This window comes from Pagrus pagrus (assembly GCF_965226575.1).
Source record: "Pagrus pagrus genome assembly, chromosome: 13".
Lineage (NCBI taxonomy): Eukaryota > Metazoa > Chordata > Actinopteri > Spariformes > Sparidae > Pagrus > Pagrus pagrus.
This window is the reverse complement of record NC_140197.1, coordinates 8,993,041-9,007,497: the sequence shown is the minus strand read 5'-3', so window position 1 is coordinate 9,007,497 and position 14,457 is coordinate 8,993,041. Positions and strand designations below refer to the sequence as shown.

General features: G+C 43.2%; 1 protein-coding gene across 1 annotated transcript in view; it reads left to right on the top strand.

The window, feature by feature from the left end:
• The window catches only part of LOC311267465 (neurabin-2-like), a 30,427-nt gene that overhangs the window by 8,388 nt on the left and 7,582 nt on the right, over positions 1-14,457 (top strand). The window contains exons 4-14 of the mRNA XM_084370546.1: positions 16-366; positions 484-1,191; positions 9,030-9,162; positions 9,616-9,736; positions 10,844-10,948; positions 11,277-11,412; positions 13,360-13,503; positions 13,604-13,657; positions 13,851-13,982; positions 14,149-14,246; positions 14,356-14,452. Of these exons, the coding sequence (XP_084226672.1) occupies positions 16-366; positions 484-1,191; positions 9,030-9,162; positions 9,616-9,736; positions 10,844-10,948; positions 11,277-11,412; positions 13,360-13,503; positions 13,604-13,657; positions 13,851-13,982; positions 14,149-14,246; positions 14,356-14,452 (2,079 nt within the window). The remainder of the gene's footprint in view (positions 1-15; positions 367-483; positions 1,192-9,029; positions 9,163-9,615; positions 9,737-10,843; positions 10,949-11,276; positions 11,413-13,359; positions 13,504-13,603; positions 13,658-13,850; positions 13,983-14,148; positions 14,247-14,355; positions 14,453-14,457) is intronic.

Genomic DNA, 14,457 nt, shown 5'->3' with positions numbered 1-14,457 from the left:
TGTTGTCTCCTCCAGGAGAAGCAAGCTGCCACCAACCGGATCTTGTTAAAGAAGGAGCGGGCGTCAGGCTTCCAGGACAGCCGTCTAGATGTTGTGGCTCGCTTTAACGGCTCCACTGAGGCTTTGGACCGGCTGGATGACCCCCCCGCCCCTGCTCCTGCTCCCCCTCCCACTGCTCCCACTGCTCCCACTGCCGCTGCTTCAGTTGGACCCCATGACGCCGTCAGCCCCACCGTCAGCCAGCTCAGTGCCGTGTTCGAGAAGACCCCACCGCAAAACAATCTCTACCTCCCCCCACGTCGGCCAGGTCCTGCCCTAGCACCAAAACCAAAACCACCAGCCAGAGCGGAATCTGGCGGAAGGAAGGTAGGAGGAATTTGCTTAACTTAAAAAAAAAAACAACTACAAACTACAGTAGAAGTAAAGGAAGCTGGTTGAAGAAAATGGCATGATAAGACGATCTTTTTTACCTCCTTCTCACAGGCAAAGGTGTTACCTCCAGGTAAGGAGAACCGCGAGGAGGCGGCAGCAGGAGTTGAGAGCACCCAGGCAACAGAGCTACCAGAGGGGACGGGCTCTCTACAGAGGAGCGAGGGAGGAGCGATTGCGAGTGACGAGAAGGACGAGTTTGGACAGTCAGGAGACCAGCTCTCCAACTCCTCATCGTCCTCAGTGACTGTCACTTCCTCCTCTTCCTCTTCGGAGATCAAATCGGAGTTGGCAGCCCAGTCAACAGCGACCGAAGCCAGGGGCTCAAGTACGGCGGCCCCAGAGCGAGGGCCGCAAGCTGATGAGCAGGACGGCTCCGCAGAGGCCGGAGCCAGGCTGGTCCAAGCCGAGGTTCATGCTTCACTTGAAAACGGAGAAAAAGAGCCTTCAAGTTCCTCTCCCTCCTCAGAGGAGAAGGAGGCGGACTCTGATGAGAGGAGAGGTGAGGATGAGGAGGAGGAGAATGATGAGGATGGCTCGAGGAAGGATGATTACTCAGAGGGTGATCTGGTGGATATCAGTGCGTACAGCGGGCTTGGGGAGGAGGACTCTGGGGGCAGCCAGCTAGATGATGAGGAGGATGAGGAAGATGAGGAGCCATATCAGCCGGAGACCAGCTGCCACGAGATCACGGGCCTACCTGAGGAAGAGGAGCCTGTGCCGCCCAATAGGAAGATTCAGTTCAGTACAGGGCCAATCAAGGTGAGTGAGTCTTTGTCAGATGAATGCTGTCAGTTTTATTGGAGCTCCCATAAGAGGAACTCCTTGAGGCACTTCCTGTTTGGCTTCCACATTCAGTCATGGTGGTTTCCACTCAGGTGCCACTTCATTTAAACTAGACGGCAGTAATATTCTCTTTAAATCATAAAAGTTCATGTTTTTGTATTGTAAGTATATGAAATGTCTGTGTGATGTGAAAGGGACTCTCCGAGTAACAAACCCAGTATATGAAATATATCACCCTTTTCTGCAGTGCACCTCAGGTCTGTTAGCACCTTTCCGCTCAGCTTGTTTTGGTTTTTTGGCCCGCAGCTTTTCTGTTTTCAAAAGCTCTCATCAAACCCAACAGGCAGCTGTTATCAGCAAGAAAGCTTTAAAGAATCACTGTGTATTTCCTGCCGAGCAACAAAACGGCAACCAGCTTGTGAACGTAGTCGAGCATGCAGCTGACTTTCATTTGTCATTTAAAAATGCTCATGTTTCCCCATTTTCAACATGTCTGTTGGAAGTGTAAAAAGCTTACTGATTGAAATGCGTTTCTTTAAGGTGATGTTATGCAGTGGTGGAGGAGGCAGTTAGATCCTTTATTTTAGTAAAAGTAGCAATACTACAGTGTATAAACACTCTTGGGTCATGGTCCTGCATTCAAAATATTACGTAAACATACAAGGAAACAGTCTCAGTTTAATACTGACGCCTCTGTGTGAGAGTAAAAGAGAGGATTGGCTATTTCCTCATAGTTGTTATAGTTTTAAAGGGCCGAACACACTTTTGAAGTATTTATTTTGAATGGCCGAGTACGCACCAAAAGCATTATGAGGCATGTCAGTTATCGCTTTCTGTTCTGTGCTGAGAAAGAACTGAAGAGTCTCACAGCCTGAAGAAGGAAGCTGCTCTGTAGTCTGGTGGTACAACACCAAGACAAAGATTACTTTTACTCAATGTAGATCACTTTAATGTTGCATCTGGTAAAGGTGGGACTATTGCAAATCAAGTAGCTAGGAACAAAAACTGTCAAGTGAATGGAGTGAAATAAAAGGGAGGATATTTTCCACTGAAATCAAAGAAAGTAGTAGCAGTAGTTTTAATAGTAGTAATATAGTCAAGTACAAGGACCTTAAACTTGTACAGTAAGTATAGTGTTTGAGTAAATGTACTTAGTTACTTTCCACCACTGAGGACATGCAGTATATCCGGCTTGTTTCACTGCTGCTGTGTCAAATCAACTGATGCAGGTTTAATGATGACCGGCTATGAAATACTTTAGTTGTTTGATTAATACGCGCTGAATAATTGGTTTCCGGTAATTAAATAATAAAACGGAAAGTTAAAGAGGAGAATTGAACAGAGTAAGGAAATCAATGAAAAGACTGACTGACTTCCTCCCTTTTTTTTTTTTTACATCACACACACAACCAGATACAGACACAAACACGGAGGGGAGGGGGTAGGGGATGTTCACTCTTTGATTTCTCCACAGGATATCCTGCTGACTCGAACTCAAACTGTGTGTGTGTGTGTGTGTGTGTGTGTGTCTTTGAACATAGATCTTGATTTAAAAGAAGCACTTTTCTGTACTCCCCCCACCGCCTCCATCCTCGCCGAGGCAGTCAGCTGGTTGAGCTGTGCGGATTGTGAAACATGTCACAACGCGCCATGATGAAGCGGTCACATTAACAGCTTACTTCCTCCGTCAAAGAGTCAATTGAACACAAGACCACAGAGGGTAAAATGATAATATTCCATGTAACAGAAGAGATAAGAAGAGGAACTGAGAAAGGACAGTATTGAAACACAGGCTGTTCAGGCAGAATTGGATGTCCTTAGGCAGGACAAAGACAACATAATGGACACTGACGGTGTTGACTGACGATCACTTTTCCTCCTCGGTCATGTCCACTTACGCCGGCGGTAGAGAATCATGAGGAGGAACGTTAATTTCAGGTCAAAAGGGAATTCTTTACATTTTCTTGGACTTTAAAAGGTTTAACCACTGACCTCTCTGGCCACAGTGCAGCTAAAAAGGGAGTTGTGGCCTGAGGCAGCGTTGTTTACTACTAAGGTAACAGCTACAGTTAGCCGCCTAGCAGATCATGTCAAACCAGCCTGTGCTACTGACGTGCAAAAATCTGTTCTCAAGTTCAGGAGATCTTTTTGTTCGATATCATCAAACAGACACACAGAGCATCACATCTGTGCCAGTCTGATGTTTCCTGGTCCCTGTTGTACGGTCAACAAGCCATCTGATGTCGGCATATACAATTATATATTCTATCACATACACAGCCTGAGGTACGTCTCATAGCAAATACCAAGAAGATGAATGTAGATATAAAACCTATAAAAGATGCTTGATTTCAGCTTTAAGAGATGAGACGATAAAGGTGTCAGATATAAAGTGTAAGATTTGGATGCGAGACGTATCAGTCATAATGATTCAGCTGTTTGCTGCCCACTGCTTTAAAACAAGCTCCGCAATGGCACTTCCTTCAGATGCCACCCTCAGCTCTTTCTCTATATCCGTCTCATCTCTTCAGAGGGTACTGCCACTGTGACTCATTTTAAAGGTTCATTAACTTTACCTCACCACAGTCAACACTAAGAATACAGTGACACGATGTTCCAGGACAAAGAAAGTTGTCTGAAAAAGTCAGTTTACAGGTGCGTTTTTATGTGGAAGACATCCTTTCATTTCCAGAGCTTTTTTACTACATGCCACACTTTGATAGACATCTGTTAGCTGAAATTCCAGTGAGAAACGGAGGCTAGTGGAGGTGATAACCTAGACTACAGAAGGTTAGTCTGGGTTAGTGTTATGTCCCGAAGGTATTGAGGGAAAAAAACAAAAGAAAAACACGACAAACGGCATAGATTAAAAGCTCAGTGCCTCACACACATAACGCACGGAGCCCTGATTCCTGATGTTATAACCTACTAATAACATTATACTAACAAATGTATTTAAATTTTTATTTATTACAGCATTGGCATTACAGTTAGAACTGCTGATGATCCTAATATAGAAAGTGTTATTTATGTATTCACCTGGTTCAGAAGGGCACGTTAGCCAATAGTGGCCAAAGGGGGTAGCAGCTTGAACCACGAGAGCCACCATACTCAGCACGTTCCTGAGTGTGGGTATCAGCATCCTGTCTGCTTTCACCACCGCACACACCACTTCCTAGACTACTTGTAACCTCGTCAGCATGGAAGGAACATGAATAATAATAATAAACCTGGATTGGAGAGGCAATAAGTACTTATTCTGGTATTTCCTCAGAACACTGTATTAAACACCATGTATGAGTGTCTAACAACAGTCCCTCAGGTGTCAGACTATGAACTATAGTTCTGACGTGTTCATAAAGGATTCTACATGACAGCATGTGGTGTGAATGAAGGCCTTCATTAGAAGGTCACATTATGTCCGGCTTTGTTGGGATTTGACCCAGTAACTTTCCCTTACATGTTCAGAGCGGTGCTCAGCCACCGGGAACAAAGCCAGCCGAGAGACTCACTGCCCGGACACGTTGGGTGTTGTTATTCAATTTCAGAACTGGTTGGTAATTGTTGTTCTGACATCATGAGTGACTTCATCAGGTGAAAGTCAGCCAGGAGAGTTCAGACATCTTCCGGTGCTTAGCAAGTTTCCAACCTGCCTCCGCAGCACGTCATTTTGTAAAGTTTCCTCCAAGTTAAATCAGAAATCCCATTTGATTGCAACACTGTTTTGGAAAGCAGTTCTGGATGATGTGCTTTTATACTAGCACATGAACGCAGCATAATAGTAAAGAGTAATGATTAATCTCAGGTTGTAAAAACCTGTTGAAGTAGCGAGGTTGTCCTCTCACTTTTACTGACACACACTGGATGTGTCTGTGTTGAGCTGTATACAAGGCTACCTCTGTACGTCTGTAAAAGGCAGTTGGAATGTGGAAGGGTGTGTTTGTTTTCCTTGAAAACGCATGCATCTACACACACACACACACACACACACACACACACACTCACAAAGGTAGGGAAAGCTGATTGATAAGAATCGCATAGTAGAGCTTTGTTTAGCAGAACCACAACACCTGGTGTGTGTATTTATGTGACCAGAAAAAAACTTCAAAAGTGGAGTGAAGGGACGCACCTGATCCTGCACTTGACTAGCTGTTCCCCATTTTCACTCTTAATGCTAAGCTAAGCTAACTGGCTGCTAACTCCAGCCACATTCTCACCTTAGAGAGAGTATGTGGTCTTGTTATGCAACTTTTGTCAAGACAACAAAATAAGCATATTTCTCCAAATTAAAGTATTATTTAACGTCCTGTATTATTATTTATTCTATATGCAGTTCAGAAGCGAGTGTCGTACCACATCTTGTAGTGTCCTCCCCCAATCTTGATCCAGTTACCTGCCTGAAATCCAATGACTGGCATGACTCAGGTTAATTCACTACTCAGCCAGTGTGGATTAGCAGTGAGTGATGAGATCATTTATCTGGCTGCTTCAGAGAGTGTATTCAATGTAGTGTTTTTGTTCTTGATCGTTCTAAAGCATGTTTAACGTTGCAGCTATTGGTAATTGGCAATATCTGGTATGTTTTCAGAAAAGTACCCGTCTTTAGAGGAGTACCGGAGTGTGTGTGCCAGGTGTCCTGATAACGTCCTAATGGACACTTTGACTCTCAGTCCAAACGTTCCAACAATTAGTGTGTCGTCGTGAATTAAGGAGAGTCTACTAGAGTGGAGAGACAGCACAGCTTTGTGTTGAAGGCTTACTCGGCCTCCTGCGGGACTTCTCTGTGGCTTGGCTTTGATCCAGTGTAGTAGCAGGTGGCTTGTGATTGGTCAGATTATGTGGAGGCTGTCATTCAAGAAGCAGTGTTTGTTCCAGAGCATCCCATTAGCAGAGCCACAGTGCCAAACTACAGTGCAGTAAACGGTTGAAGGTACAAAATACTATACACATTATAAAAATGAGTGTATAGACACACATGATCAATATTTAAGCAGTATCTTGGATTTTAAAGGGGAATTTGGTGTAATCTACATAGGGTGACATGAATTCATAGGGGCACTGCCTTGATTTTAAATATGAATATGAATGTAGCAGGCATGTTGAATGCTACTTAGGCAGTGAGACAGTGGTATCATGTCTGATGTGGCTCTCCAGGACCATTGTCAAGTCTGAGAAGAAAGCAATGATGATGTCACAGTGATGTCATCAGGGTTATCTCAGACTGGGCTTTGTGGCTACATATTTTTAACCAAAAGCCTTTGTTACAAACTGAAGGTGAAGAGTTTGAAAAACATTCGCAGGAGGGTCGGTAATTGCATTATGGGATATGTAGGATCCATCAATTTCACCTCTTGTAATAACGATCTTGATGTGGCTTTTGCATGCATTTGTTTTGGAAAGCTTTTAGCAGGATGCATAGCAAAGAAGTAATGTAAGCTAAAGTTGGAAACATTCCCTGGTAATATTATGATTATGGTAAACCAACAGCTCGGTATAGGTTGGGAGCTAGGCCAGCAGAGAAATGGAATAATATGAGCAGTCAGGATATACAGAAGTATCTGCTGTCTTTTCACAGCACTCAGCCATAAAAAAAAAGAAGAATAGAGAAGAATAACTTTATAGAAGAAGACAATTCATAACCAGTACAAAGTCCTTGCAGTGTGTTTATTTTATCAGCTCATATGTTGGTCAAATGTTGAGGCTTTGAGATGATTTGTGTGTGTTATGTTTTGCTGTGTTGTATTAGTATTTCTGGGGCAAAGTAGAGATTGTGTGTTGATGTGACGCGTACAGGGAACACTCTGAAGCTCCGTGCACACACACTGCTTTAAAGTTACTCAACAGGAAGGAAATGTGACTACAGGAAACAGTTTAACAATCACGCCCTCTGACCCTGTTTGTGTCAGTGTATGAGTGTGTGTGTGTGTGTGTGTGTGTGTGTGCGCGCGCGCTTGTGTGTGTGTGTGTGTATGTTGGTCTTCTACCTTGAGGGGAATGTGCATAATACTGTACCAGGCACCTCCCACACATAATGTCCTCCGGCTCCATCTCTCTGTATGTTGTCTCGCACACACAAATTAGCATATCTGCCAGACGGGCACAGACGTGGAGCAGGTCAGGTGTCAGTGCCAAACTCACGCTGGGCACAAGCCTGCGGTTGCCGTGGAAACGAAGCCACGTGATCATGGAGATGGTCACCGGGGAGACAGATGCTACTGACCTTTTGAGAGGGGGGAGGGGCGTGATAGAGAGTGTAAGGATAATATATGGTGAGGGGGGAAAGTGAGAGCTATACCCCCTTTTTTTTTTTTGCAATTTTGTTCCCCATGAAAGGCAGTGATATCGATGTGTTTCATGTATTGTGAATTATCTTAGAGGTTCATGAAAATTAGAACTGGTGCGGACTGGCTGCTGTAAAATCCAGTCGTACTCCCTCAAAGGCGTCGTAGCTGGAATAGACGGAGCAAGAGAGTTAGCATCTGAATGTTCCTGTGGTCCATTTAATTACAGGTGGCTCTTTTTCTCCCAAGGGCATGTATGCTAATGATGCACAGGGAGGAACTACATCAGTGTGTGTAACTGTGTCCTTACAAGGGCATCAGATAAAAGAGATTTGAAAGTACAAATGTGGAGAACGCATCCTGTATGATAAAGTACCCACACATTCATTCTCAAAGTAAAACAGACCTAATGTCAGTACCCATCTGTCAGGAGTTGGTGGAAAGAAAACCACAGCTAAACAGAGAAGGAATTTCAGCCACGTGTGTAAATTAGGAAATGTTTGCTAGTGTTGCAATATTACTGACTGATCAGCTGCCCCAAAGTGTTCAAAAAACAATTAATGCTGCTTTAAATGAACAAATAATCAGGTATTAATCAATGATTTAAACCCCCCCCCCCCCCAAAAAAAAATAAAATGTTGCATTTATATATAAACTCACATACCTACACACAGAAGGATTTAAATACAGTCAGTTGCCAGTTTACTGGGTCCAATTAACTGAAACCAATGTTGTCTAATACAACAGCCCTGCTTTAATCCTGCCTTCATTAAGCTTCTGTTTTGGAGAAGCTTTGATGTAACTTTATAATCACTTCAGAGGCTGCTGCCTGCGGTGCTGTTGAACTGAATTGCATTGTACTCACATTCATGATATTTTGCTCCTGGTACAAACACAAAAGTCCGTAAAAGGTTGCACGAAAAACTTTTATACTGTTTCTTAACGTCGTCGTCAAAGGACCAGTGTGTAGGAAGTGGAATTATCTATTGGCAGAAATAGAATATGAAATAATCGTAATGATGTTTTCATTAGTGTGTAATTGCCTGAAACGAAGAAGTGTTGTGATATCATGATGCTAAATGAGCCTTTTATATCTACAGAGGGAGCCATGTTGCACCGCCATGTTTCCACAGCAGCCCTTTTGCATTTTTCTTGGTTTTAGCGTCCACCATTGGTTCTCCTACATTCTTAGAAAGGGAGGGTGAGGAGAGGAGTTCAGTTGGTTACCGTTAGATACCTCTACATGCTATACACTGGACCTTTAAATATATGGATACATCAATATTTTGTCCAATATCAAGCGCTGATTATCTTGTTTGATAATTTGATATGATACATTTTGAATGATTAAACTTGAGGTGCGGAATAGATGTTTATATGATAATGATGATGGTAATGATGATGATGTCTCCCACGTGGTCACTGTAACCACAATATTTTTTAAGAAGAAAGACAGTTCAGTGAATCAGGTGCTACGTCACATACACACAGAGACTGAGGCTCTCTGACCTTTGACCTTTGCCCTGTGTTTAGGTCTTCACCACCTACTCTAACGAAGACTATGATCGCCGCAACGACGACGTTGACCCCATGGCAGCCTCGGCCGAGTACGAGCTGGAGAAGAGAGTGGAGAAGCTGGACCTGTTTCCTGTCGAGCTGGAGAAAGGTATACGCACAGAAAAGACACACATCTTTACAATCATTGAGAGTCACTCAGTCAAGCCTCTTATGTAACTACACACACACACTCACACACGTGCACACGATATCTGGCTGAGTGCTGTTAGTGGAGCTACTGTCTGCTAGCATCTCCATTATCCCCTTATGGGATTAAATTTAGCACGGATTAGCCTAATTAGCAGCTAGTAATTCTGGAGGTAATGGATTGGAACCAGCAACCATCCGTGACGGCTGCTCTCAGCACAGCGTAAAACCTGTAATACTGACATATAAGCATTGAATAAGGATAAATATATAATATAATAAATTGATATATGTCTATTATTAAAGCCATCGTATTTATAAAGATGCAACTCAGTATTTCGATAATATTTACATTATGTCTTGTGTGTGTGTGTGTGTGTGTGTGTGTGTGTGTGTGTGTGTGTGTGTGTTTCAGACAGTGATGGTCTAGGTATCAGTATCATAGGGATGGGTGCAGGAGCTGATATGGGTCTGGAGAAACTGGGAATCTTTGTTAAGACGGTCACTGATGGCGGAGCTGCGCAGAGAGACGGCAGGTAACCTGTCCACCTGTCCTCTATGCTTACGTGTCTCACGCATGATACTCTGTTATTTGTTATCTGTTCCCTGTCAATAAACTGTCAACAAATCTCATGAAAACACCAGTTGCACTAGTTCCTACCAGTGACTCACAGATCTGTTCCTGCACAAATATATAATTCCAGTTGTAGCAAAGAAATTTCCTAAAACTTAAAAATAATATACGGTGCACTTGTTGGGGACTATTTTCAGTCGTGGATGAATACACATTTCAAGGTTAAAGGTATAGTTGAATCAAGTTTTGTGTGGAAGTAGATGAGCTGTGGTGACATCTCACCTGTTAACATTATGTGTATTACCATAATGTACCTAAAGGCTTTCACTTTTTAGGTGCTCCCGTCAACAAAACTCTTGAGCAGATCCTGTAGAACCGGTTAAATGTTGACAATATAGTCATCATGTCACACTAAAGGAACAAAACTCTAAACTGTCATCATTTAATCCAGTTTTAACAGACAGCCAGACACATTTCCTATTCCGTGCTGTCATCAGCTGCTCCGACAACAAACTTTGAAAAAGGGAAAGTAAAAGCCACAAGCCTCTGCTCCATGACGGCAAGTTTAATTTCCCAAATCCCCATGCTTATTAAATCCTCACATTTCGTTTGCATTATGAGCGGCTTTGCAGGAAAAGACTGACAAAGGCAAGGAATCATAGAGTCTGATGAGTTAAATCATAGGAAGCAAGTCATTCCTGCCAGGTTTAATTACTGCAGCTAACTCCACACTGCAGTAACAGCAGCAGTGCGCTATTGTTATTTTTTTCCAAAAGTCTCTGTCACAACCAATTTCAGATTAGTGTTTAGAGACTGAACAACCCGTCCATCTCTGCTTTCACTGTCATTGTAATGTGTGTTTACTTCCTCTCTACCATAGCAGTGATAGCAGCGCTGCTAAAGGCTGCATCGCACAGATCAGCCACTGGATTTGTCTATAAAAGTGTCAGAGAAAAAAACACTGAAACAATAGTACAGTAAGGGAGGAACAAAGGCGGTAGCTGGGGGTGGGTTGTGTCCTTTGTCTCTGTCTATTTTCACACATGCAGTATATTGTCTGTGTGTGCAGGATCCAGGTAAATGATCTGATCGTGGAGGTTGATGGAACCAGCCTCGTCGGCGTCACTCAGAGCCTCGCTGCATCTGTCCTCCGCAACACCAGCGGCACCGTCAGGTCCGACACACACACCTCATTTAAACTGATTTGGAACTGTGTATCTTTTGCACATTTGTGATATAAATTGCATATTTTTCAGGTTTTTGGTTGGTGTGAGCTAAAATTCTGAGGTTTGTGATGAGCGCCTTTGACTGTATATTTTCAGGTTTGCAGTCTTTAGGGTGTGGATTTTCCTGATTTATGTTTAGTGCATTTGAATGTTTTCAACTTTGTGTACGTGACCATTTTAACGGCTTGCAGTTGGTGTGTGTTTGCATCCTTCGGATCCACGATTGTGTGATTTCAAAGTCGTTAACTTGACTGAAGGATTTTGGTTGCGTTCCAGGTTTGTGATTGGTCGTGAGAAGCCGGGGGAGCAGAGCGAAGTGGCTCAGCTGATCCAGCAGACTCTGGAACAGGAGAGATGGCAGAGAGAGATGATGGAGCAGAGATACAAACAGTACATGGACGATGATGAAGAGGTACGTGCTGAGACCGACGTGCACATACAGGACGCACTGCAGCAGCTTTGTCCTCTGGAACGTCTCAAAAAAGCGGAAACGTTTGTGTTCTCGTGACTAAAAAGATTCCTATTGTCAAATTTGAGTGAAAGCAGCAGGATTAAAATTGAAGTACAGCGATCTGATAAGTCAAGCTGCCTCCCCAGGAGCCTCCAATGTGCAAGCTGGTTTGCTGAAGCCGCATTTATTAACTGGGAACATCTTCAGCTAATGTTGCTTTGTCAGCTTATGAGCGTCGTTAGCTGCAGGAGGTTTGAGAGAGAGAGAAAGCGAGCGAGATGAGCAGATAAAGACAGGAGAGAGGAGTGTTGCCATGCAGTGTAAGTGTGCGTGTGTGCACGTATGTTTGTGTGTGTGTGACAAAATGTCGTCTGTGTGCCACCATGTGGCCTGCAGTTTCGAACTCAGTCCAGCTTCTCCACCCAGTGGTCACAGAGGGTAACACACAGTTCAGTGCCACAATAAGCCATTTAAATTATTGTTGTTTCAAGTGTGTCAGTTAAAGCAAATCACAATTAATGATTGAGAATATATTTAGTTATTCCAGACGTACACTCTACTTTCTAAAAGGCTGGGGTCAGTGGACTGGATGTAAATTCATCCTGTGATTCCTGCACAGTGAATAAGTAAATCAGGATGTCCAGTGCGATTTAAGTGATGGCTGTCATCATCATTCCTCATTAACACGGCCACGGTTTTACTGAGGCTGTCAAGATTGTGTCCTTGGAAATTTGGATGTTTTAATAGACATAGAAAGGAGTTTATATTGTACGATCAGACACATGCATATTCTTATATCTTCTTGACCGAATGTGACTGTTTTAGGGCAAAAGACTATCTATATCCAGTTCTTATGAAAGTTATTTTTGACCAGAATGACATACCTGACACCAGACCATAATGTTGTGATGTAAAAAATGTAACAAATATAATTGAATAGCTCAGTAGATGTATATGATATTGAAATGCTCTGAAAATACTGCAGAGTTTGGTTGGTGGCTTGTCAGTAGTTTCATATGGAAGCAGGATTCTCCCTGCTGGCTTGATGTAGCCTCATTATAAACGCAGTCAGAGAGCTAGCTTCTCTTGAACCAGAGCTAAAGACACAGTATGGTCATTACACCTCAGAGTGATATATGAAGTGCAATGCAACGTTCAAGTTGATGCTTTTTGTCAGCGATTACTTACATTGTACTATGGAAGTGGAGGAGAAGACAAATGATAAGCAGGCGGTTATCGATTTTGCGAATCCTTTTAGTGGAAGACAGTTACAGGCAGGCTGCGTTCGATTTCAGAAGGATGAATCTGAACTGTGCGACCGCCAGCAGGAGCTTAATGCGTCTTTCACTTAATTAGTAATTTCATACTTATGTGGTCCACTCCAGGCTAGTTATACCATTTTATGTGACACATTCTGAGCTAAATGAAATTATACAGCAACTTGTGAAAAGAGAAAGAAGTAGATCTGAGCCTGAACTTTGTTTGCAGGCTATCACTGTGATCTGCAAGATATATTTTAAAGAAACAGAACATTTTAGGAAATGCGGTAAATGCTATCCAGTACATGTGGAGCTAACGCCAGAAGCTGGTTAGCCTAGCTTAGGTGAAAGACAGGAAACAGGGTTATACAGCTTGCTTAGCTAAAATCCTCCTACCAGGACCTCTAAAGCTCTCTAAGCAGGTATAAACCCCTTAGAGCCACAACTTATTGTTTATGTTTTGGTTTTCGTACAGATTAATCTAAAAAAAGTAACACGGAAATGACTGAGCCTTGAACGTGCTGGTCGGCAGATTTTGATGCCCTGTTTTGACAGAGCGAGGCTGGCTGTTTTCAACTGTTGCCACAGATTTAGCAGAGGAGATATAATGTGATAATAAGTGTTCTCATCTCTTTCTGATTACTTGCAGACAGGTGAATATGCAACGGACGAAGAGGAGGAGATGAGTCCAGTGTTTCCAAACTCCATTGAGGTTTTCGACCTGGCCGAGAACCAGGAGATGTTGTCTCCTGTGGAGCTGGACCCTGAGAAGCTGGCCCACAAATTCAAGGAGGTAAATTTGATTTTTTTAGTGTGGAACCTGATTGTATTTCTTTTGTGTGTCTGTGTGTGTGTGCTTTTGTTATACTCTCTCCATGTGTATCTGTCTTTAGCTCCAGATCAAACATGCAGTAACCCAGGCGGAGATCCAGCTGCTGAAGAGAAAGGTGAGACCACTTAACTTTCAGTCTCTTCATAACGTGCAGAAATGAAATACACTGCAATATCCAGGTTATGCTGCAGTGGAGAGTGTACACTAGCATAACATCAGTTTCCTTTGCTGGCTGAACGATGACTTAACGCTGGCTCTACCTCCCACATACCACCTCCTCCTGCCACACTCCCACCCCTTACCTCCAGCTGGCTCATGCGGAGCAGGATAAGTTGCGTTGGCGGATGGAGCGTGCTCAGTTGGAGCAAAACATCCGGGACAGTAAGGAGAGGATGGAGAAACTGGAGGGCTATTGGATGGAGGCGCAGTCTCTGTGTAAGGTAATTTATTAAGAAACATTAAATGCAAGGACGCAACTATCAGTCATGAATGGATGAAGTATTTCCCTCATCATTTAATATCACAGTTGATTTATAATGACCCAAGTGCAGTTGTTTTCATTTACTGACAGTGTTTGTGTTTGTGTGTATGTGTGTGTGTTTTCAGGCGGTAGATGAACACCTAAAGGAAACCCAGGCTCAGTACCAAACCCTCGAGAGAAAATACAGCAAGGCCAAGAGACTGATTAAAGAGTACCAGCAGAAGTAAGTAATGATCGTCACACTAAAGGCTTGAGAGAAGGAATAAAAGACACAAATATTAATGTGTTTGTGTGTGTGTGTGTGTGTGTGTGTGTGTGTGTGTGCTTTGTAGGGAGATCGAGTACCTGAAGACGGAGACGGCTCAGCGTCGAGCACAGGAAGAGAGTGAGGCAACACACAAAGAGGAGGCGGACAACCTGCAGGAAAAGGTAAG